Source organism: Diadema antillarum, unplaced genomic scaffold (assembly GCF_040938485.1).
Source record: "Diadema antillarum isolate AM-2024a unplaced genomic scaffold, OU_Dant_1.0 scf00000071, whole genome shotgun sequence".
Taxonomy (NCBI): domain Eukaryota; kingdom Metazoa; phylum Echinodermata; class Echinoidea; order Diadematoida; family Diadematidae; genus Diadema; species Diadema antillarum.
In genome coordinates this window covers 13,804,550-13,831,744 of record NW_027270960.1, presented here as the reverse complement: position 1 = coordinate 13,831,744, position 27,195 = coordinate 13,804,550, and the positions used below count along the sequence as shown (strand labels likewise).

The window sequence follows — 27,195 nt, the reverse complement described above, 5'->3', positions numbered from 1 at the left end:
AATAGACCACTAGCTATTCACGGCGATAATCCGTCTTTTGATACCACTTATATTTTCCTCCAGGGCAGTTCCCTCAAAACTATGACTTTTCTACGAACAGCCAACTGCTATTTTATGACTTAATTATCGGCTTAAATCATTCTGGACCACTAGTATTGTTCTAGCCATCAATGCATCGGCAGGTAAAATCCATTCGCGCACACAATGTGGCTTCGTTATCGCGGCTAGCTAGTACTAGCTCTCAGCTTCTTACTAATCGTGGCCGCGCCTCAAACGAGTAAGAAATGGGGCCAAGTTCGAGCAAATCTGACGGAGAAGAATAGATTTCTTTTTGCGGTCGTATACCTACAGTTCGAGCTCATCTGGTCAGCTAAACGAGCTGGTACAACTGGTAATTGTATTAGTATACCGCAACCGTTTGAACAGGCGATCGAAGTACAGACTGCATACATAGCGCGCCGCTGATGCACCTGATAAATTACTACTGTAGTACCGTAATCGATGGTCCGTCGTATACACACGGTGCGCACGTGTGACATGACAGTCCATTTTTCCTCTTCGTGTGGACGTGTCAAGGCAACAACGCACGTTGTGCATCCATAAACGGGGGTACATGTACTAGTAGTCACGTCAGAATTCAGCGGTGGTCGAAGCTCACCCAGGGAAACATAAGGCACGTGAGAAGTCTGACTGGCAAAACTTCAAGATCTTATAAAGATCGCGATGTTAAACTTCTCGATCTTTTGCCAGTCTGATCGTGCCTATTTTGTATACACTGCATTCCATGTATAAATAATCGAAGTCCTAGGGATTGGCAATTTCATAAAAAGTATAACGACATTTCGTCTTATCGAACGAATACAGTTCTGAGTATGTTAAAAAAAAAGACGGCAACGATACGCATGATGCGTAATTCAATGCTTAGTACACAATGTAATATTTGGTCATATCAAATACGCTGCACTGGATGAAAAAGCAATTTGGAACCGATTTCAAACAGAGTATAGTTTGTACTTTCATGCTTAGTTTGGAAAAAAATATATAAAAAAGTGATGGTTAAGGAATGTGTTTAAAGGCCTGATTCGTTATTCCAAAGTTCGTCGATTACGAACGTTTACGAACGTTCATTATTCCCGACTTTATTTTGGAGGATCATTCCGAAGATTCGATATTCCCAGGATTCGTAATTCAAAAGGTTGCGTGGTTAATCCGAAAATGAAATAAGGTTCTGCAAGGCGTAACTTTGCTATAGAAACGGATACGATGATTTAGATTTGTAATTCCAAAATTGTGTCAGTGTACTCTTCTCTTTTTTGTCCCCGCCGAACGAGTTCGAGCAGGGGACTATGAAACGGGCTCCGTACGTGTGTGTGTCCGTGTGTCCGTCCGTCCGTCCGTGTGTCCGTGTGTGCGTCCGTGTGTGCGTCCGTGTGTGATCAAAATCTTCAATTTGCTACTTCTCTGTCATTTATGAGCCAATTTTGATTCTGTTTGCTTTTTATGATAGCACTACATGGGAGCTTTGAAACTTCTACACAGAATTTCAGTCGTGACCTTTGACCTTGACCTTTGACCTATATTGTACATTTTGCTACAAAATGCTACTCCTTCGCCATTTCTAACCCGATTTCGATTCCGTTTGCTTTATGTGATGGCACTTGGTGAGGGCTTCAAAACTTCTACACAGAATTTTGACTTTTGACTTCTTTGACCTTTGACCTTGATTTTTGACCTGTATTGTACATTTTGCTACAAAATGCTACTCCTTCGCCATTTCTAACCCGATTTCGATTCCGTTTGCTTTATGTGATGGCACTAGGTGAGGGCTTCAAAACTTCTACACAGAATTTTGACCTTTGACCTTGATTTTTTGACCTATATTGTACATTTTGCTACAAAATGCTACTCCTTCGCCATTTCTAACCCGATTTCGATTCCGTTTGCTTTATGTGATGGCACTAGGTGAGGGCTTCAAAACTTCTACACAGAATTTTGACCTTTGACTTCTTTGACCTTTGACCTTGATTTTTTGACCTGTATTGTACATTTTGCTACAAAATGCTACTCCTTCGCCATTTCTAACCCGATTTCGATTCCGTTTGCTTTATGTGATGGCACTAGGTGAGGGCTTCAACACTTCTACACAGAATTTTGACCTTTGACCTTGATTTTTTGACCTATATTGTACATTTTGCTACAAAATGCTACTCCTTCGCCATTTCTAACCCGATTTCGATTCCGTTTGCTTTATGTGATGGCACTAGGTGAGGGCTTCAAAACTTCTACACAGAATTTTGACCTTTGACTTCTTTGACCTTTGACCTTGATTTTTTGACCTGTATTGTACATTTTGCTACAAAATGCTACTCCTTCGCCATTTCTAACCCGATTTCGATTCCGTTTGCTTTATGTGATGGCACTAGGTGAGGGCTTCAACACTTCTACACAGAATTTTGACCTTTGACTTCTTTGACCTTTGACCTTGATTTTTTACCTATATTGCACATTTTGTTACAAAATGCTACTCCTTCGCCATTTCTAACCCGATTTCGATTCCGTTTGCTTTATGTGATGGCACTAGGTGAGGGCTTCAACACTTCTACACAGAATTTTGACCTTTGACTTCTTTGACCTTTGACCTTGATTTTTTGACCTGTATTGTACATTTTGCTACAAAATGCTACTCCTTCGCCATTTCTAACCCGATTTCGATTCCGTTTGCTTTATGTGATGGCACTAGGTGAGGGCTTCAAAACTTCTACACAGAATTTTGACCTTTGACTTCTTTGACCTTTGACCTTGATTTTTTACCTATATTGCACATTTTGTTACAAAATGCTACTTCCGGCGGGGACATATATTACGCATCGCGTAATTTCTACTTTTCCTTGTTCACTTTTGGATTCACGAATCTTAATTTATATTCCTATCGGCGAATCTTCGGAATAACGAAGATTCTTATCATTTTCGGATTAAGAAACCTGATTTCATTTTCGCAGTGATGAACCGTATACGAATAACGAACCTTCGGACAAACGGCATAAAATAATGTTCGTGATAACGAGCCCTAATATTCACTTTCGATTAATGCAATGCAAGTTATCCACGGAGAAAAGTGAACGAATATAAATAACAAGCGTTCGCTCATGTAGTCTCTGTGAATTTCTTCTTGTACAATGTAGGAAAGCGAGGAGTGGCATCTCATTGGAACGGAGCATGTTTCTTTTGTTCTTTGCCAATGACGCTCGGAAATGACTTTATTTCAACAAGAATTTTGCTGTAACCGTGTACTTACAAAAGTGTTCCTAATAATTTTACACCATTGTTTTTAATGTTGACAAATTTGGCAACTTTAACTATGAATTACTTCGTTATCGCAAAATATCGTCATATTACCCTCTCCGTTGCAACAGGAGTGAACGTCACACGCTTAAACATGCACACTATAAAATTTTTTACACACACACTACATTATTATAGATTCAATCGAAATGTATAAGCAGCCACCGATCGTCCCGCGGTTATTTCCACGTTTTCTTATACAATCCAAGATTAGCAAAATGATTCCCCCCAGACATCTTTGACACTAATACTTTCTCCCTTTTTTTCTTTTTTTTCTCTCTTTTTTTTCTCGAGATCTTATATGCGACTTCTATGATGCGGTTATCCCCTTATCAGTGACGAATGTCAACTACGCGAGTAAACCGTTTAATATACTTCATTTTTTTCTTCAAACGCACAGTTTTAACAGCTCCATAACTATAATAGACGAGTTTGGAATATGTCGACTATTATTTTTAAGAGACACGCGTGCGAGATATGATTTCTACCAGTCGTATAGTGCGAGGGGCAAACAGTCTATGATTTTAATCATTCGAAAATGTGTATCTTGTCGGGCACAAATCTATATGGGTCCAGTGGAAAATGAGAGAATGTGTTTTTAATTCATGTTTGCCTGTATACATTGTCATTTCATCTCTATATCCCCTTCAAGTTTAGTTCCAACTGGATTTTGAGAACATTTTGCTGTCTCCTGAGTCATGAAGTCAGTTTTCTGAATATTATTCATCAAAGTATAATATCAAATATTTTCATAAACAATTCATGTTGTCGATGAATAACATAGTCGGAAAAGCTTACTTATCATAAAGGAGGGATTCCTTATAATGGATTTTTTCCAATTTTATAGGAAAACACTATCATCTCTGTGAGAAATTTTAGAGCTGTGTGACCTCTTTGGTCTGTGCAGCTGGGGTGTAGACGGAGTGGCAACTCTTCGTAATTCGGACAAACACGATGCATATTCAATGCATTTTTATACCATATAAGATGTCCAACATTCATAGGCTACGCTTCAAATGAAGTCCTGCCCGACACCACTCTGTGAGACGAAAAACGCGCTTCGAATTTCATTGAATTACAAGCTATATTTTACCGGAAAATCTTAAATGAAATGCTCGATATTTGGAATTCATAAACATGTATTTCTAGATTCTTCGAAATGCCATTAAAAGTAGATTTTTCTAGACATTTACAATGTATATTTATCCATGATGCAAACTTTTTGCTTACATGTAATTTTTGTTTGTTATATCTGTAAGGTGATATTTGAAAGAAAGTGCTCCGCCGAATCAAGCATGTTCCATGCAGCGTGTTTTTTTTTAACTCTTTGGCGTCAAAAATCGACAGTTTTACACTGCATTTTGATTCTCTACTCCAATTATTCAAGACCTGCTTACCGCATGATGCACTCTCTCTTGTCAAAGCACATAGCTACACGAAGTGTTGAACGCGTAACGTTCTATGTACGGTGTCGAGCATGACTTCAAAGGAGAGTTGTTTCTTCTTCTCGGGCCACCTTCCCTGGTCGGTGTAAGCCCACACGGCTATACCTTGAAAGGAAACTATTCTCCTTTTGTTCTCAGGGAAGATGAAGAGATGAACAATTACACCTGTCGGCATGTGCATCGAAGCGTATGCTCGGTGGTATACCTTCGTCGACATAATTATTCGGCTGCTGTGAACTCATTAAACAGAGAATTGGTTAATGAGTTTATACTCACCTCATGCAGAGATGAGTGATAAAGCTCAGGGGCGGATCCAGGAATTCCGCAAAGAGGGACGCCTTTACAAAATTAGAATGTGTCTGGGGACGCATGCGCCCACTCCATTTTTCTTTTTATTTTTTTTTTAAACCAAAATAAGGGGGAGGGGGTACCCGGTGTGCCTCTGCCTGGATCCGCCACTGAAGCTGCACACATTTCCTTACGGGGATTATCGAATACACTTATTCAAACTGGGCTGCCATTGGTCTCAAGAGTCTCTCACTGAGCTGCGAACGTTTGCGAACATTGTGAATTTAAACTTTCTTCTGCAGGATTCAAAAACAGTTGCAATCAAATTCTAAGATATATGGCTTGTATTGTCGTGCATGTCGCCAAGAAATTCTGTAGACCTACATGACCAAACGTCTTTGCAGCAAGACGAAAAGAAAACACTGTCTAAGACGATGAAAATCGTTTGCGTACAATTTCGAATTGCAACTGTTTACGAACCTTGACTGAACCTTAAATTAGTTATACGTTTGTAAACAGTCACCGCCAAGTGAGATACATTGTACATTGTATACTAGTAGGCCTATATAGGCCTACTCCGTACGATGGAACATCTTTTTGCCATCCCTTAATTGCTTCAAAAAGATGAGCTGTATAGGTCTACATAATACAAGCCTACGGGAATGCGCGAACAGAAATCGGCCAAACTGACCTATTGTTGAAAAATGAATGAAAATCAAATCACTCGACTTTTGTTTTACAGTGTTTTGTTTTTTACAGTAATTCAATTCAATTCAATTCATTTTATTTTCATACTTCTCATTTATGAACATTACAACAGAAACCAGACAAGTTCTTTTACCTTGTGAACAATGTGCAGAAAACAAACAATATACATGGTGATAACACAGTAATTACATGTAATGATAACTGGTCAAAATCGAAATCGAAATGGGGTTGATCAAAAAGAAGTATGACGGGACCTACATGAAAGCTAGCTTGTTTGGCTGTAAGCCCCGAGTAATCAGTGTTTGTGAAAAAGAAACGGAGAACGGATAGAAGACCAGAATGATGATGTAAGGTTGCCAAATTTTATGTAATAATAATGTAATAATAATTTTAATTTTATGTAATAATAATGATAATAATAATAATCATCATCATCATAATCATAATCATAATCATAATCATAATCGTAATCATAATAGTGGCCTCTTACAATGCACTGAAGTCCACCAAGAATTGATGCTCATGGCGCTGTTACATAACCAGCATGAACAGTACTGTATAATACATCCATAAAATAATCAAATACAATAACTTATCAGAACAAATTAAATACAACAAAAAACAAAATGCTTATACATAACGAAATTGATCTAAAATATTGAGAAAACTGTATGAACAAACAACGCAGTGAGTATACGTCTTTTGGTGAGACCGGGCATTTTCCTCTATTGCTCCTCGCCTATGTGTGATATGGAACTCCCTCCCATCTTTTCTACGTGAAATTGACTGACTGGATCACCTCAAAACCTCAAATTTTTTACCAGGCATTCAATTATTGCTAAGGAGTCTGCGCGTTTGAATGTTTCTATAAAAGATATATGGCGCCATACAAATGCTGTGGATCCTCATCATCGTCATCATCATCATCATCATCATTTCCTTCTTTATTGCGTTTAATCTTTTTCCTGTCCACTTCAAAGTAAAATAGTTATTACGAGTGTTCTGTGTTCATATTCGTACAATTTTTCCATTTTGCTGCAGTAATTTCAAGAAATTTGTACTCATTTCTATTTGCCCTATTTGTAGGTCGATAATGCTGATCGTATTTTTGAAGGTTCGACAACTACCCCCCCCCCCCCTTCGTATGTTGGAATTCATTTCATTTAAAACCAGTCCTCCCTTCCAAAAAATAATAATAACAATAATGAAAAGCCATGAAAAGCAGAACCGTCTTCCACCCTCCCCTGTCGAATCACATCGTAGCGTCATGCATTCCATATCCAAGTCCACGCACTCCTGTTTGCCAGACGAGTGTAGATTTTTACATCATAAATTGTCTGGTGGGTATGACGCCAAAGCAATATTATCTTTATGAATTTGGATGATGACGGTTGAAGAGGAGGACGAATCTCCACCAGTCTGTCGACTCCGTGTCAAAAATCTCTCGACTTGAAGCCAATCGCCATTGTCAATATCTACTACTTTATCCAGCTTGCCACATATCAACGCCAGGTCGGTGCATTGGAAAGTGGTCGGTTGCTTGATGTGGAAGCTGGCCATTCGCACTTTCGTCAGTCGTTTGCGTGCTTCGCCATCCCCGCTCTCTGGTTGGGGGAAATCATGGGCTATCACGGCTACATTTTCTTTTCCTATAGTATTATGAGAACAAGAAGAAAAACGTTTGAATATTTGGGTGAAAAAGATGCACTGTCATTTTCTTTTATTTGAAAATAGAAGAGGAATTAACATTTAGTTGTTTGTTGGAAAAATATTGAACAAAATAATGCATTTTCTTGTCATACGATTTCTCCGAGATCTTTTTCACACACACTTTAGTAAAAAAAATTCATACATGCATCATTTTTTGTAAGGGCCATGGTGTTGTGCCGTGTAAGTGCTGTCCAAATATTGGTTGTGCATAATCTTGCACAAAATATCACCATTTTGTGCTGACTTGAAGATTCTTATCTTTGGAACTTTTGAGAGCCTCTTCAGAAGAGGGTTACTCTTTGTTATTCCGAAAGTTTGTCAATTCGAATATGAAATAATATGGTGCGTTATTCCGAGGGTATGTTGTATCGGAAAACGAAATGAGGTTTCTTATTCCGAAGGTTAGTTAATCCGAAAATAAGATAAAGTTCGTTATTCCGATGGTTTGTTAATCCGATAACGAAATGAGGTTGGTAGTTCCTACGGTTCACTTGCACCCAAGTTGTTTTCATGAATGAACATCTCGGTATATATACGGAATTTGTGCGTTTCGGAATTACGACGCTTATTTCATTTTCTGATTAACGAACCTTCGGAAAAATCAAAATCACCCGAGAAGAGTATAACGTCATACCAAAGATGCATTTAGCGTGATTCAAGAATTTGTCATAGAGAGAGCCCACTACATCTGTGATGGCGAATCTCCGATTGTGGATGGAGTGACACAGGATGATTTTGTCCGCGCAGTCTCGTTTGAGGCGATATGCGTCGAGGTTGTTGTAAGGCAGCTCTATGAACTTGACCACCACTTCTTGTTCGGATCGTAGCTGTGATTGGAAGGCCTGAATGCTCTCCCGCCCCGAGGACGAGCAAACCCCGACAATCACCATGGTCCTGATGGGACGATGCAGTATTTTCTCTTACCGTTGTCACGCGAGGACATCTGTGTGAAAGATTTTTTTTTTTCATGAGGCGTTAACCAACATTCCAAAATATCCAATCATTTGAAATATTAGTATGCGCTATTCGCTATAAAATAGGCCAACCACTGCTGCTTGCATGCTCATAGAGGAATACTATGTCTTCTAAAACAACAATTCTCTCCATATTCAAGTATTCTCTAATAATCTCATTCGAATCATTTTAATTTGCTGATTGAAACATTTTCGTAATGGCGACACAAGGCTCTACTATATTACATTGTAACAATTAAACGGTTGATGTCATTCATTAACCTTGATTTCCTTAGGTTGTTGACCCTTTGCTTCATCGTTACATCTTATTTCGCTTCACGCTTTTGTATTACTTTGTCATCATCGGATATTATTGCATCATGACACACTTTGTAATATCATGATAACATTCTTTAAACATGCTTGCAGAATGCTATAATTCTATTTTCTGTTCTTGCTGTCGATATGAACTCAACGGCAATTGTCCCATGAAGATATTTCAGAGTATGCCTATACATTATGAGACAACACTCTAAAATAGAGATACAATTCAGTTTGCTAATTGATTTCTCATCAGTCTTAAGTTTGTAAGGAATAGATGTAGTTCGCATTCTCACTGCTTTCGTTTCTTGTCTATAAAGTTTACCCATGATGCAGTAGTCGTTCTCTCGACCCTTACACTTTAACATCGATGGAAAAAAAAGTAAATGACAAGTCGAAACATGTTAATAATATCTTGAATAAAAAAATCACGCTATTATGGTATTGCCATTAGATTTTGCCTACTGTAATAAAATCGGTCACAAAAAGTGTCTTGCAAACACCAAAACCAATTTTATATAAGAAATACAGATATTCAAACTACATCTATTTTTGTTTGGTACGTCAAATCTCCTAGTGGTATTAACAGTAGCTTAATATACCGACATTAAATCTCCTTTCTGGGCGATGTTTGATGTAAATTGGGACTATACACACTCTTACTATACCACTGAAATGATTTTCAAAACGAAGGGTTACAAACATCACGCATGAAATTCTTAATAAAATTTAATGCTTAGCAATTGGGAACCATCATCGTATGACGACGTTACCACTGTGACATAATGTACCAGGGTTACACACACACAAACACACACACACACACACACACACACACACACACATATATATATATATATATATATATATATATATATTATACATATATCGATCGGGCGACCAAAAGGCATGCAACATATTCGGAAGTTTGGTGGCCCGACATTAGTTCTTTATATGTCCCTGGACCTCCGCTTCTGTCGAGCTCTGCATATAAAAACGTGTACCATATACTAGTAAGTGAAAATATCAAGCAGTACAAACATCAACAGCCTATAATTCCACATACCAGGCACATATGCTGGTAAAGTGTACTGTTACACATCCTTTGACAGTTGGGATTAACAGTGCGATCCACTGAGTAAATTCTACACACGCTGCGATAAGTAGCCTACGCCAACGTAATTCTATATATGCCCATCAATAGCCGATTTGCACAATGTATCAGCTACTCTCGTTGCCGATGTCAGAATGTTTTTATAAGTAGGCCCTATAGGCCTACTGCCTGACACTGCACCACCCTGGGGGTGTTTCATCAACGTTTGTCAGCGCTGACAATTTCAGCAAAATCCTTGGTTTTGATTGGCTGAGATGATCTGGTCACTGACTGTTACTATGGTGATTGTCAGTGATGACAACTTTTTGCGATGACAAAGGTTGATGAAACACCCCCCTGATCAGACCACTATAATTGTTCTTCCTTCAGTTTCCTCCCCCCCCCCTCGCCTCACTTTATAAATGCGTTTGTGAGTTTAAGCTCGACATCAATTTAACGGATATAAAAGTTCAAAAATTAGAGCAGTCCTTACTTACCAAAGCATCTTGTACATCGATCATTCAACATGGCAAACCTTCCACAGCGTAAAACACGTCAAAATGTCGAATGACCATTGCCAGATTGCAGGGTCGATACATGCAATACGTCATCTCCGTGGTCGTATAGCCATGTGACAGAACATTCTGCAGGTAGTCTGTGAACAGGTATATAGGTTATCATGACTGTGTGATTTGCAAGGGGGAATCCCCGGTTTTCATTTCCATTGTGTTTGTCTCATGATCACCAAATTTTTTTTAACGACTTTATAGTCTTCCTACCGGTTACAACTTTTCAGTATTTCGTATTATAGTTTTTACAAAGCAATCAATTTTTTGATAGATTTTATGTGCATAAAATGTGTGTAGCACACTGTAGACATAGACACTGTACTTTTTGTCAGCATACAAAAGTGTCATGTTCTAGCTTTTTAAGCCTTTGCCATGTGATAGGTACATGTATTTCTGTTCTCCATCTCTGAATTTCTTTGTGTATCTGTGCATTCTTCTTACTGTGTTATCTTACGTGAATGAACAAGAAATCTTTACCCGATGTGACTTAATTACTGTCTCTTTGACCACAGCAGATACCAGATGCATGTAGGTGCACATCAAATTATGCCAAATTCTGTTGTGCATTAATCTTTTGTAACCCTTCCTTTGGCCAACTTACACTGACATGACTCTTGTATCTTGCTGCCACAATTGGTAGATCACTTTATCCAGATTTTCAACTTCCAACACCTTTCAGATACAATCCCGTTTCTGAGCCTGAACACACAGGCTTCACTGCTGTACGACTACCTGGTCAGGCACTGCCCGCCTGGCTGGAAGAAACTCACCATGCGCTGCAGCTCCCCGCCTTCATCCTCCAACTCCACGCCGGAGGTTGGGTTGCCCGGCAACCAGGACGGGCCGGTGGACCAGGCACTTTGTCTGATGCACAGCAGCATCCACCCGCGGTTCCACAACATGCTGGTGGTCGGCGACGACCTGGACTTGAGTGTGGTGGTGGCGTGGGATCAGGCCGAGTATCGCTTCCAGACCAGGCCCAACTCTCCTGCCGTGGGTGGCGCCGAGATGTCAGTGCCGGCGACCCCAGAGGGAGCCGCTATGCACCACAAGAATATGCTCCAGCTGGAATTCTACATCATCGTGACCAGTCGTCGAGACCTGTTTCCGCTCAAAACCAACAGTCAGAAGGTATGTGAGGTTGATATTCAGGAAGCATAGCACTAAGAGCCTGCCAACTGCTAATTTAATTTCCTTACCCATGTCAAGGTGCTGTGTTTCAAGAAAAAGTTCTTTACAGGTATTTGACATACAAATTGTGATTAAAAACATTTGAGATGCAATACTCGTGGAAGAGACAACACTAAGCAAGATGCTTATGTTGATTTTCTTGCATCTTTTTATATAAAAAATCTTTATACATTGTATGTGTGCATGCATTGTGTCTGAATGTTTTATGACATGAACCCCTTTATATTCTTTGTACAATCTGTTAAACCTACTAAACCTGTTGCCTTGGAGAATGATATCCTGTAGAGTAAATACATAGCACATTCATCACTCTGTGAGCAATGGGGATACTATGCTGCAGAACTCCAGTCTCTTTCCATTTCCAGAGGTTTGTTGATCCCTCTGAAATATATGCAACATCTGCAAATCTTTCATTGAATTTTGGCACCCTTTTCCCTTCCCAACCTAATATTTGCATGAATGCATTTTGTGTAAATGTAATTGTGTGTTGTTTAGGATTCTGTTCGTTTGTGAATATGAGAGTCACTTTTAATACATTTCATTAGTGAGACATGAGAATATTGTCTACAATGTGTGTTATCATAGAGGTTAATTCTTTGACTTGTTTTGGATCCTTGTGAAGTATATATCAGCATCCATTGTCTTCATTAACCTATCGACCTCCCAAACTGGATGCAGGTGGCGGTGTCCCTCAGCCAGAAGCCGGTCACTTTGCAGCGCTTCGAGCTCGCCGAGACGGAGGCTGCCAACTTTCGGGATCGCATCGTGGCGATGCTGACCAACGCTGAGATGAACTGCCGGCGGGACACGCTGTGGGACCAGCTGCTGATGTTTGAGGCGGAAGAGATGGAGCACGTTGCCATGGCAGCCTCCACCACCAGCAGCAAGAAGGCATCAAAGAGGGACAGTGCTGAGGAGGATGATTTTGAGGTCAGGAGTAAAAAATTGTCAATTTTGCTTTTGTTTTGTTTTGTTTTGTTTTGTTTATGTTTGAAAACATTTCTTTTCTGCAGCTAATTCTTCACCCATTTGCACTGAGTCTCATTCAAGGGGAATGTCTGGTCATATTTTTGACTTCCCTTTTGCAAGTTCTTAACCTCATTTGAGATTACTGGCATGGAGGAAAGATTTCGTTTAGATTTAGTTAGGGATTTCCGGTAGGGTTTTTCCCCAATTCTTTAATGTAAGTCATCACAAAAGATGGAGAGAAAAAGATCGAGGCACACACACACACACACACACACATGCAATTCTGATCAACTTGCATCAACATCATGGATGAAACACTTCTGAATATTTAGTTTGTTTTTAGTGATTGTAGTATGGAAATTGGCCTTGATGAAAATGAGCATATAAACAAACTACCAGACTGCTGTTTTTTTTTTTTTTTTGCTGTTCTTGTTTTCTTTTTTGCACTTGTGCAGACTTCTCAGTAAATTAGGTCCTTTTCTGTATTCAAATTAATGAAATTCTTGTGTCGATTCGTCTTTTGTTGCAACTGATTGACAAAATGCCCTACATCGATTTAAATAAGCACCGAGTTAACCAATGACTTTTGAAGTAGCCATGATTAAAAAAATCATGGACACACATACTGCGGCAGAATTTGAACCTACGACCTGATTCATTCGGTGCTCATTTACGTCGATGTAGGGCAATTTGTCAATCAGGCCTTTTTCTTCCTTGTTCAGTTTGGCTTGCATTCTGCAAGAGAGGTTAAAGAAAGCATCATGCAGGTCTATGTTAACATTGCAGGAGTAGACATATTATTTGTTATCTCTCTCTCTCTCTCCCCCTTGCAACTGGATCATAGACCAGCATGTCCTATCCAGAATTCAAAGTACTCCTGGGCTGTGTCCATCACACCCCTCTCTCCAAGTTGGACCCCACCCTGGGCGACCTGCTCCACAACAGCAACGCCTGGTACGCCGACCTCTTCCGGGCGCTGCGGGCCCGGCGCTACCCCATCATCACCAGGTTCGTGGAGAGCGAGGACCGGAAGATCAAACACCTGGTGCTCCTTCTAGCCAACACTTGCAACGAGGTGGTTCTCTTAACGGTGGATGAGACGACTGAAATGGCAGTGAGTTCCTCTTACACAGTGTCGTATAAATGGGTTCAAGAATGTAACCAATCAGAAGCACTGAACTGAGTCACATGTGTGCTCGTTATGCTCTTTCTAACATACACTGGCATGCAAGAAAGTGTGCAGCAAAGAAGCATAACAGCACGGCGTGTTATCCTATGGCAGGTTACTGATTGCCTGGTGTACAAATGTAGCTGCTAGCTGTTCTGGTGGTGTATTGTACGTGTAGCTACGTTGTAGTACATGTAGCTAGCTGTGTATTATGGTGTGAGTATGTAAGTGGTCACGGCACAAACCCAAGCAGTCGCTTTTACATGGTTGTCTGCAATGGAATGAAGAGCAGCCTAAATGTATTAAAATGCAAAATTTTATCAGGTATTATCATACTAAAGATCATAGACCCATCTTATAAAGTAATGTGCATATTCAAGTTCTTGAGGTTAGTGGAGATGCAGCACACTCTTGGGTATTCACAGCGTCATGCATGTTCACCATTGTAAATACCCTCCAGTGCCCTGCATCTCCACTAACACACTCTCACCTATGCATTATTTGTAAAATATTGCGGTATTTCAGTCTACCCTGATATCTCATATACAACGTAATCTACACGTTGTATATCTTGTTATTATTTTACTCTACCAGTGTCATTCTTGTATCCCTTCATCCATTTGCATCTGTTTTACTATGATGAAACGTGCAGTGATATTCACACCATCTCCATGTTGTTTTATCCCCATTCCCCAGGAGTTGGAGCTGCTGAGCAAAAGTAGTTACCTGTCTGATGTGCCAGACATTGACCATGATTCGCAGGCCAGAGAGACACAGAAGCACATTGAGAACATCATCAATGCCATTGGATACCACCTCTGGACCACCGTCTTTTGAGGAGGAGGCGGAGTTGGCCCCCCTGTGCAACAGGAGTCTACTGCTTACTTCTTCATCCCGAAGGTTTGGACTGATGGTCAATGTTTAAGGGAAGGGGATGTTGACAGTAGAGTGAGATTCATTGTCGTTCACCAAGCTTCGGGTTGCTACCATTTCTCCTTCCATCCTGCAGACTCGTCTTTTTCCAAAACTTTTGAGTGAACCCATTTGTGTTGGGCATGGCCTGTAGTGATAATTATTGATCTTTGTGGCTTCATGCACCAGCAACCCTTACTTTATTAGTGTATTATCCCTGGAGAGGACGTGGACAACTTTTCATTGTTTTTTTTTTTTTCCATTGGGATAAATACAATCTTGACCAATAACATGGACTGGAGTACAAATGGCATGAAAACTCATTCAAGAAGATCAAAAGGCCTTTAGGGTTTACATGAATTTTTGAGCAAAAAGAGCCAATTTTCTGAGGAGTCACTACTACATCTGACCAATGATCGTCACGAGGGGCATGCATCCTGTGTGATCCCCAGCTTTTAAGCCTCATTCATGTCGTTGAGCAAGATGTTGCGCATCTGTGATAGCGGTGAGGTCCTAGACATCAGTGTGTTTTCGAGACATTTTGTGCCTTCAGCGTCTGCTAGAAATAGACTGCAGGCAAACCGGAAGCTTCCAAGGCCAGTTAGAGAGCTGACAGGACTATCGTCCTCTGACATCAATTTTTTACTTCTCACTTGAATCAGCACAATATGATGCAAGTTTTACTCACTCCTCTGATATGTGAGGAAGATGTGGCGAGCCCAAAATGCCTGACTGATCAGCCAGTGCATAAAAGTGGCAACATGATAACTTTGAATATCATTTGAAAATGAATCTTCTTAGTTGGAACTCTGCCACCTTCTCTACAATGTATCTCTGTTGTCCCAATGTTTTGCTCCTCAAGTAGAAAATTTGATTCCCAATCAGTCTTGAGAGCATATCGTCGGCTGAGAATGAGAAGGACGTTAAGTTGTCTCGAACACTATGGGTTTAGTGACAACTTAATGCCCTTATCATTGTCAACAGACGATATATGTGACCGTGCACCTCAAAACGAACATAAAGTCGCACACACTGATTTTGCGTGAGGACTGAAAATAAGTGAAATGGGTCAACCTAGCCGAACTTGACTTTTTCATTTTTTCTGAAAGAGTAGGTCTTCTTTTACATTGTGTTAAAATTTGGTATCATAAAACGGGCAGAAAAGTGGGTTTTTTAGCAGTTTATCTCGAACATTTTTGATAGAATAGTGTGATTAGGTGTGTCTTCAGAATCCCTTTTTTCATTTCTGAAAAACCTTGTCCACACTCTTCACTTTCAACTCTAATAACTTTTGAAAGGATAGTGCTACTGCTTTGAAAGTTGGCATTTATTATGGACAGACTGTGTTAATGAGGCATGCTTAATTTCAGTTTAATCTGATAATCCCTTCATTGTTGTTACTCTGGTGGTTTACTTCCTATTTTTTGTCCCATTCATCCCACAGCCAGCACGGTTTGGTAAAGATTAAGCGCTTGACACTGTACTTCAGAGCCTCTTTTCTCAGTTCACACTTTTCCTGAGGTTGTGTTTTCTTTCCAATATTTAGATAGGTTAGGAGAGTCCATTTGATTTGAGTTATACATCATTTTAAAGCTTAAAGTCTGCTCTTTCAGAATATGGTCTTAACTAAAAATTCATGTCTGGCGACTTTTTGTTTGTTTTGAGGTGCACTGTCACATATGTCCGCAGTTGTTTTGCTCTCGTTCCCACAACACTGGACCACTGGTGTAATTCTGTGGAAGACTAGTCTGAGCATATACTTGGGCAGGTGTCTATGCAAAATCTGTCTTATGGCAAAATGATCAGCTCGTCTTCAGTGTGTTCAGCCCCTTGGTGTGTGATTCTATGCTGTGTTCATAGTGTTTCCAGCTTCTGTCTTGAGTGTAGGTACTGTACTGGGTGCTTGTGTTGCCAATTTTGGGAGTGCATAGAATATTTGTGCAAGACGTCTTGGCTGCTTTATAGTTCTACTAGAACTATAATAGTGTTGGAATTATGGTGATGTTTTGACATGTGTAATTACTGCCAAATTGTGCATACTGAAGCAGGGTCTTATTATTCAACTGATTTTTTATTCGACTCTAGTGAATGCATTGTAAGTGGCAATCACGAACTACTCGCCACTATGTGATATATGAGAAATTGTGATTATTTTCAAATCTTTTGAACACTCTGCTGCAAAACTTTAATGTATAATTGTTTTTCCACTGTAGGTGAAATCAAAGTGAATGAGCTGTTGACTAAAATCATGTCTATTGTGGCAGCTTTTATAATATTGCTATGCACAACCACATTTGCAATTTGTGAAAAATCATTCGTTAAATCTAAAAAGTGAAGTGACCTTAGATCAACTATATAACCAAATAATGTACTTTATATTGTGAGCAGATAAAATCTCAAGCAGCGTCCTGATTTTGAGATACCAAAATAAGTAACCATTTTTTTTTAATATAAAGCAGATAGGAAAACAACCGAAAGAAAAAAAAGAGAGAGAAATGAATAAATCTATACAGTAATGAATCAGTGGCCCATTTATATTGAGATACATGTTCACTCCATTGTACTACAGAAAAGAAAATGTACTCACTTTAAGATATGAATATAATTGTACACTTGTATGCTTAATGTCTAAATGTTATGAGAGTATCTGCCAATGCCATGGCAGCTGTGTGATGTGTTGGTGGTAAAGAAAATAAAACTGTGCAATCTGTCATGTAAAAAGAGAAGTGTTTTTTTTTTTCAGTTTCTACGCATCTGGAATGAGAAATATTGCAGCCTGACTTTAATATGTAGAGATGTTTAATACTTTTGCTTGTTAGTTGAAACCTGTTTGTCATCAGTAACTAAGAGGAGCGCAATTTAGCAGCATACCATGGATATTGCTGCTTGGATCACACTAATGATTCGAAAGGCACTACTGGCCGTTAGTCTCGTAGTACTGGACAAAAAATAAGGAACTTACATGTAAGAGCAGTTATGATTATACTGTGTAACGATATACTTCACGGAGAGCTTACACTTATATTTCGTGAAATTCACAAGGGGACTGATATGTTCTCAAAATTAAAAACTCTGAAAAGTATTGACTAATGTGCTGTACAGTATGTAGGTTCCAAGATGGGAAATCCCCCCTACTGGTACTATTTTTTTGCCTGAAAAGGGGGTAAAACTTATTTTTCTTTCATTACTGTGATTCTCAATTGCGTATTTTAACTACAAATGAAAGTGTCTTTCGAGATCCACTTTGAAAAATATTGTACTCGCGAAGTGTATGACGTGTGCAGTATATCATTTCTAAACCATCTACATGTACATGTATACCATCATAAATATGAAAAGGAGATATAAGCAAGGGCATTTTATGGGAGAAGGAAAATGATGACTGAAAATGCAAACCAGGTAATATGCAGTATATTTTATATCACAGGTAGTAGTAGTAAGACTGCATGTAAGATAAATGTAGAATGATCAGTAATGGTTACGATGTTCTTCAATAAACACCCCACACAAACAGACAAGATACAATATATTGATAGTAATTGTAATTGTGATCATTCGAATACACTGTAGTGTCATATCTGATAGATTAACACTCCAAGCGCTTGCTGTGGAAATGGCATGTACTTTCAATATTATACGTGCTAGCAATGGTGGGAGGGAGTGCTCATTCTGAATGGGGGGGGGGGGGGTCTCTATCTTAATAGTGACTTGAGGGGGAGGGGGTATGAAATTAGCTAGTGAAGACGAGATGAAAGCAGCATTCCTGCAAGACGTACGTTGAGTAAACGTGACTTCCCTGAGTGTGAGGAGTACAGGGACCGGTCAAAAGGTTAGTGCCTGTCGATAGTGATTGTCGAATGGTGTTTTGATTCCTCTCAGGGAAACAGATGAAATTTTATGTTTTTATTATCAGGCACATGACTAAGACTTTCATGGAAAAGTCTAGAATAAAAACACTTACAAACACTTTTTCAATTTGAAGTTATTGTTATCACAAGGAAGGGGGGATCAGTATTGCTCAGTCAATACAAGTGAATGACAGTTGCATATATGCATTGCATCATGCTTAAAGGACAAGTTCACCTTCATAAACATAAGGATTGAGAAAATGCAACAATATTAGTAGAGCACATCAGTGAAAGTTTGAGGAAAATTGGACAATCGATGCAAAAGTTATGAATTTTTAAAATTTTTGTGTTGGAACCGCTGGATGAGGAGACTACTACAGCTTGTGAGTCATATGCGTACAACAGGATAAAGAAAATGTAAAGAAATTTCAACATATTTTCACTTTTTTTCGCATAATAAAAGAGCACTTGACTTGTCTCTTTCTAAAAGCAGGGGGGAATAATATTACCCCTAACATATGTCGGTAACGAGTCAAGGGAATATGTACTTTTTTTCAAAAGACGGAATTTTGTGAAATTCTCTTTATATTTTCCTTATATTGTTGTACACATGTGACATCTAAGTTATTCATACACTACAGTAGTCTTCTCATCCAGCGGTTACTACACAAAAACTTCAAAAATTCATAACTTTTGAACGGATTGTCCGATTTTCCTCAAACTTTCAATGACGTGTTCTCCTAATATTGCTACATTCTCTCAATCCTTATGTTTATGAGGGTGAACTTGTCCTTTAAAAGTGAGCTATGTTGATACAGCATTGCTAATTCATAGTGGAAGTGGGACTGAAAAGGTGACTCCTTGTTCATAATGCTGTTTAAAGACTGGAAATGTAAACATAGTATTTTAATAGCTCTAACTGTTTAAGGGTTATTTGTTTGCTCTACGAAATACATGCGTTGTACACCACTCTTCAAGGCTTTTAAGCTAGGTGTGCGCACAGCTTGCCACTATAAAATGCCATTTTGAATCGGATGTTCCAGCACTATAAAAAATATGGACAGATACATTATGTACATACGAATGAGTATTGTGATTGAAATGCACCTTTAATGCATGCCGGTGCTTATGTGTATACACACACACACACCCTCTCACATACATGTAGGGCCTATATACAGCTGTACACCCCAAAATACAAACAAACAAACAAACACACACACACACACACACACACATTATGCCTAAGTGAATGAGATATTTCATGTTGTATTTTTCATTTATATTTCTGTCCTAATTGCTTGCCGCACAAAAAATATTTAATTTTCTCACATGGTGAAATGTACAGTAACACTCTCAGAACAGAGGTTGAACTGCCTAAGAGCTTTTACATTGTACACTGTACATTGTATGTCTAATTATGGTTATTACGTTTACATGTATGTGGCACAGGCTGGAGAAAAGCATTTGGCTGTAGCAGCAAGTTATCAATCAAATTATGATATGAAAGTCAGACTAGAGAAGCTAAAAACATTGATATAAATGTTCATTAAGTGTCTATGTCTTTGTGTGTGGAAGCAAAAAAATTATGTACCGATGAGCATCTCAGCACTTCAGAATTCAGTGGATGTATTGAATACTATTTTTTCTGATATGAAATTTATTGTGATTTGTTTTTGTCATGTTTTTGTTTGTAGCTGAATGGAGTATGAGAGGCCTGTCGTCATGAGATGTGAAACTTTGGATAAAAGAAGAAGAAATATATTACATTGTGCTTCCAGTTCAAAGATGACATGTGCAAATATATTGAAATGTATATTCTGAAACAAAGCCCCAGCAGTGAGTTGTAACTGTGTGATAAATTGACTCATGTGGGTCACAAAATAAAAAAACTTTTTACTCTCTGTCTCCTATGTTTCTGTTCTTAGTCAAACTTGTCTTTTTTTTTTAAATGGTATACATTTTTTTTTTCTCCAGCTTCTCAAGGTTGTAATTTTGGAATTAATACCACTTATGGCCTACACGAAGCTGCCAATTACAAGTGTATCTCTTATTCTGCAGAAGGCTTCCTGGATACTATACTGCATGACATACTTTATCTCCAGACAGGGGAATATAAAAGCCTCCCTGGGTCGTGTTTCATAGAGCTGTTTGTACATTGTAGAGTTACGCATGACTTAACGAACAACTGGAATATGAAGTGCCAATATTTGTGCTCATTTTTTTTCCCCCTTATGTTTTAACAAAGTACAGCTGTATGTCAATATTTCATCTACATTGGGGCAAAAATACACTTTCAACTATCCGTGTGTTAAAATGTAAGAATAATCATTATCATCTGCAAATTTCCACCTTAGCTACTGAAATTAACAATGATTACAAAACCCACTGGGCTTGCCATATTTAAGTCATTCGTAAAGTTGTGCGTAACTTTATGAACAGCATTAAGAAACAGGCCCCTGATTTGTTTCGTAATTAAGTAATTCAGTGTTTGTTATTGTATGTTGTGTGGTGTTGTGTTTCTTTGCTTTGCTTTGTCACTAGTGACGAAAAGGCCTTTATATAGTCAAACCCTCCTTGAATAGTGGCCACCTGTCTGTAGTGACCACCTGAGGTACATCTGTATACGCCCACTAAAAAAAAAGTACCCCCAACCAAATTGCTGACCATGATGGGTATGCATTGTGTAGACAAAAGACTTTCACGTTAATTTTATTTCACAAATCTTGGCCCCTTGCGAAATCACAAGTTTCATGCACGTGAAAATCTCTAGTCTTACAGTCTACCCTTCCATGTGTGTCTGTATCATGCCACCTAACGTCTCTTCATCTCTGTCCTGTACAGTTGTATAATTGCTTTTACTCTTCTTTCATCATTCTACAATTGTATGTACAGCTATATTCCTACCGCTATAACAAGGAGCACTTTCCCCATCGTCAGAAAACCACAGTTATTCTTGGAAGTATTCACCACACATTCTTCATGAATGTTTCCAATCCATTGTACAAATGTACCACAGATTTGTCAGGGAATGTATTTGCTAATTCAGCACTCTGCCACTGCAGTTTGCAACAGGTTGAGGGAATAGGACCAGAAGCAACACATAGAATTTTCCATAATCCCCCGAGAGCAATGTGAGCTAGGGAACCCTATCTACGGCCATCTCGGATGTTTCCTGTCTGTTAGGTTCCCGGCCACCGCTATTCCCTTGGTGAGCCAATAATGCAGGTATTGAACTGGCAAGACATCTGGCATGGGGCTATTAAACTGCTTCTCGTCTAGACAGCTACACACAATATGTACTTCTGATGTAGAACTGTTCAGTGTGTGACCACAGAACAGAAGATATTCAGTTATAAATAAACACACACACACAAATGTACACCCCAAAATACAAACAAACACACACACACACACACACACACACAATATGCTACATGTAAAAACAGAATCTACAAGTACACGTACGTAACACATGAAGAGACTGAGAACCTTGTGTAAGAAGTGAAGAAATGCGAGATGTCTTTTTAATTTGTGTGCACCTACAGGTGTTCTTCTATGTGTTCTTGAGCACAGGCATAGACTTGAGTTTACTGATTTGAGATATGTTGCAATTATATCCATCACAATGGTAGTGTTAATTTATATGTGCCTTGGACACGTATATGTTTTTCTTTTATTACCCAAAGGTACCCATAGATGCACAGAATGGTCACTACTTCCAACAGACTGAAATGTGATTGTTGTTTTTTGATTGCTCCTCTGTCGGCAAAAGTACATTAATCCGATTATGATCAAGTGACTTCACACACTGATTCACACACAAATACACAAACAAATGCAAACACTCGGGCATTTTTCTTCATGGTTATCAAATTGCTAGAGAATAAACCTTGAAAACACGGTTGGCCTAGTTTCCCATGGCAAATTCTATTAGGCCAAAGCACAATTCATAAGAACAACACATCAGGATGATAAGAATTTAGCGTCAACAGTTAAATCTCAGTTGTAGCCGTTCTTTTGATATATTTCCATCGAATAAACACATAGTGGGTATAACAATAAACACGCAATGAAAATTCACTCAAAACAGAAATCATACACATGCTTTGTCATAGGTGTAGCATTTTACGTAAAAATATATCAATACAATACTATACATACAGCATGACATTTGACAAGTACACATGCTATACAAGCAAACACAAATTCACAAGAGTGCAACGGGGATTATTATGCCATATGCCAGAATGAGGTTTGGCATAATGTATCCAAACCATGAATTGTTCTCGGATGTACATAAAGATTTTTTTTTTTTTAATGCAAAAACATGTAGGTCTATTGTTTTTATAAATACAAATGTAATATCTGGTAATTTTTAATTCCAGTCAAAGTTATATCATCTAAAATCAATACATTCTCATTCTGCTATTAATCGGGTTATGAATATCTCAAGAAGTTTGTAATATCATTGCTACTTTAATATTAGCCAGCATCTCATCTACTATTAAATATTTTAATGTTCAACAGTTTACACTAAACTAACGAGTGTGAGTCATTTCACTGATGGACTCCCAAACAGAGAACAGCATCATTAGATTACAGAACGGAAAAAAAAAATATGATAATACTGCACTCAAAGCCTTACACATACTTTGCTCTACTCCAATTAACCCCAGGAAAAAAATGATTTGTTAGAACTAACATTTCCCACAGATCACACTCAGATTTAGTGAAGGTAGCGCTGAATCCATTTTTTTTTTTTAAAGGGAGGATTCTAGCTGGATTCATTTTAGTTTTGCATGTGAGGATGACAGTATCATAAAAGTGACACATGCAGAGGTACCAAAATATACATAAAAATGAGCAAAATAACTGTTATCTATTAGTGCAAAATTGAAGAATTTACATTCTAAAGTTTTGTGTGAAAGACATGGCAAGCAATGAAAACGATTTCTGTTGTGTAGATATATGCATCGGAATACTACTGAATGAAATATATATGAATCCTAGAAAAAAGGAGATTTTATTTGTTTTGGGAAAATATATACAGAGCCACAGCAAAGACAAATAACCAAAGAAACAAAATCAACAAAGAGCGGGACTGTGCAGAAAATAGGAACATCAAAAAAGAAAATTGAAATAAGTTACATGGACAGAGCAAACTGTGGTCTAAATATATATGTACACGAAAAAGATATGAAAAGATCTACAAATATATCTATGCTAACTTTAAACTATAGATAGTGAGTGTTAACTTGCAAGGGAATTTGCGGCCATCCACATGCTCACAATGTAGATGTGTGCTATATGGATGAATGATTATATGCATAATGTGATACATTTATAGTCTTTTTTTCCAAACTGTAATGCACTAAATTTAACTATGTGATGAGTCAATACATGTATGTTCACTATGCAAGTCCACTATTCCAGTCCAATATACAAGTACAATGTAACAAAAGGTTGCTTTGAATTGGCAGAATTCATACAAGGCAGCTTCCTCCAGGGCACATGTATGTAGAATTACCTCGTCTACAAGGTACACGTATTTAATAAATGTTTCATGGAGTGTTGGGGCGTGAAAAACATACTGCTTTTAATTCCTATGAGATACACTGCAAAGTACAAGTAAGGCTAGTGACAGGCCAGGAAGGAAAACAGAAGGAGATGTCATCGTATTTTAAAATATTCTTGAAGTTTTGTGCTACAAGTGTAGTTGCTATTAAAAATGTGCCGTCAACGACCAGCCACTTTAGTGGTTGATAAACACAGACATGCACTGACGGAGCAGTGCGGGGTGTAACAACTTTGTTATTTGCACTAGGTTTTGAGCTCATAGTGATGGTGTTAATACCATAAGATTCATTTGTGTACTTCTAAGCTCACTCAGAGCACCCAAGCTAGTGGTCACGTGAGCCCTCAAAGAGAATGGTGTACACTAACAATCAATCACTTGTAGAAGAAAATATGAGTGCAATTCGGTTACAATATATCATGCATGATTATATTTGCGCAAAAGTGCTTTCATTTCTTGTTTTTACTCTCTTTAAATTGGAAGATGTAAATTTGTAGAAGACTTGATAAAACAAAGAGCATGACTTATTGGAAATACAATGTATGTATACTAAATGTACATTGCTTCTACATGTAGTACATATTGGAATATATTAAAACTTCATGAACGTGTACAATGTGATTCATGCAAATATATGGATACACAGCTAAATTTAGAGGACCACGGTGCACTGCAGCAGTCTCGGGGCCATTCTCTATAAGAATTCTGCATCATGATACTAATTCCATCTACAACACAGATTTGTCTACATGTATATCTAGAAAATACCGACAAAATGTACGAATGAGACTGTCGTACTACACATTTGACTGTAATCTAACCTTCTATCTCAAAGTCTTGTGAAATACTTTCCGGAGAATTCAACAACAAAGCAGGATACAATACATTTGTAATGACACGACACAGAAGATGATATTACACAAGCCTAGCTTGCTGCTGAGCACAGCCAAGAGAGCTTTTAAGTTTGATAACTTTTTCTGGCTCTATTCTCTCTGCATACTACACACACTTGGTACCACCTATTGTACATCGTCAGTGGCAAAAACTAGCCCCTTTGTGTAACAAAAGTTTATGACGTGAGCTCTCACGATTGTAGACCTTGGGGAAACTATATTCACACTAATGATACACAAAAGCATGTGGAGCTATTCAACTTGAGCTGTTTCATCATCACAACACATTCAACTCATCACGAAAACAATATTTACACCAGACGACAGCTGGAGATTGTAGACAGTTCGTGTATAATACCTAAAAAAAAATAAAACATGGGACAAAAGATTTATCAAAGATTCTCAAGTTCAAAAGCAATTTCGATCACAAAAAATCAAATACATGCGTACAGGGGCATAATTGCTACATGCATATAGTTTTGCTCTGTTTTGTTTGAGAATTTTTGTTTTGTTTTGATTTCGTTTTGAGTTTGTTCTTGCTTTGTTTTTGGGTAGTAGCAGAGTATTAGCAGTACTCAAATAATACATGATGTCAAATACTGAAATGTGTTCAATGTAATCTTGCGAGACACTCTTTTTTCACATACAGTGTACATTGTTTCAACCTAGCCAAGCAGAGACTGACATAATTCATCTGAGAAACATGATGTATCTAGAACTATGGTATAAAAATGGCTGTTGGCTTATGTACAGAAATTAATACAACATGTCACTGGTTACAGCCTCGGTGCCTAGTGTGAAAACCATTAATGGTACAGAGCAAAAGCTATACCAGGATTATGGGCTACAAAAGTACACTTTCAAGTATGGCGCTAATACATTCCAGCTAATGTACAGGCGTGGTTATAAACTGCTACACTGCATCGACAGGTAAATATCTCAACAGGATGACAAAAAAAAATATCACTGTATCAGTCTCTGACTTTGTCGCATCAGTTCGGTACAAATGTAAACAAAACTCTCCCAGAATTGCTTGCAGCGAAACCATGTCAGTCACACATAGACCTGATGACTTCTAAAGCACATTATTTTCTCTCCATGTTCCCTCCTGCAACTTTGAAACAAAACCTATCCCATCTTCACGATTGCTGTGTAAAATATTTCAGCATTATGACATACATGGGTGAAATACATAATACAAACTGGCTCTTCAAACACCATACATAAATCATACAAATCTGGGAGGTTGCTTTGTGAAAACTATTGATATCTCTCCTTAACGTGGAGCACAACCATCTTTACAAAATCAGCTCACATTTGCATAGATGCAGAGCCATAAGACCACCAAACCAACCCAATGGTATGAAATTCATCTGGCCAACAGGTGGAGAAAAAGACGTCTCAAACCATGGCTCACTTTGCAGAGTCCCGAGAGCAAATTTCAAGACCGCTGGAGAACTCCTCTCATTTTGGAATCGTCCAACGCATCACACCGTGTCCTTATCCATGTCTCACTTTGGCCACGCTCTGGCATATTTAGTGGAAATGCACGCATTTTACTCCAAGCGAGGCACACAGTAGTCAAGCAACTTTGATCAGACACTCCGTCCACGCTACAACATGAAAGAGGCCTTAACTCATTGCTTTCAGGTAACAGGTGTATCATGCATCAAATGCATAGGAAAGCCACATGTATCGCAGGCAAAGGGTTAAATGATATACACTTTACGATAGGGGTTTCCCCCTAATGAATCCTGTAACATAATTAGAGAAAATGTATAAATACTGTCACAAAATGCCTTGATAATCCGATAACACAACAATGCTATGAACAGATCTCATAGAAAACGGAGAACAGATAAAAATAGTGTTTGAACTTTCTCCTTTGTGTGCATTTCAATGTGTGCCAATCATCGATATTTATACAGTAATACTGCCCTCTCTGCCTCGCATAATCACAACCAGGCAGTAACAATATACAACAAAATGCCTCATAGTAACAGATACATTGTATAAATTGAACATATTTCTGACATGTACGACAGGTGTCAAACATATCCGTAGAGGGATCACCCTGTGCTTTTGAAGCTACTGGGCTCAATGGGGACGACATAGAGAAACTACATTGTACACACTCTCCATGTAACACTGGAGCACAAAAACAGTTGATATCAGTAGAGAGATATAAGGGAGAAGAGAATGGGAGA

At 38.5% G+C, this 27,195-nt stretch overlaps 1 protein-coding gene across 1 annotated transcript in view; it reads left to right on the top strand.

Annotated features, from left to right (window-relative positions):
- Positions 1–15,646, top strand: part of LOC139716862 (KICSTOR complex protein SZT2-like) — a 108,826-nt gene extending 93,180 nt beyond the window's left edge. Inside the window, exons 66-69 of the mRNA XM_071628391.1 lie at positions 11,109–11,560; positions 12,299–12,550; positions 13,434–13,703; positions 14,454–15,646. Of these exons, the coding sequence (XP_071484492.1) occupies positions 11,109–11,560; positions 12,299–12,550; positions 13,434–13,703; positions 14,454–14,594 (1,115 nt within the window). The 3' untranslated portion in view covers positions 14,595–15,646. The remainder of the gene's footprint in view (positions 1–11,108; positions 11,561–12,298; positions 12,551–13,433; positions 13,704–14,453) is intronic.
- The last annotated feature ends 11,549 nt before the right edge of the window (positions 15,647–27,195 follow it).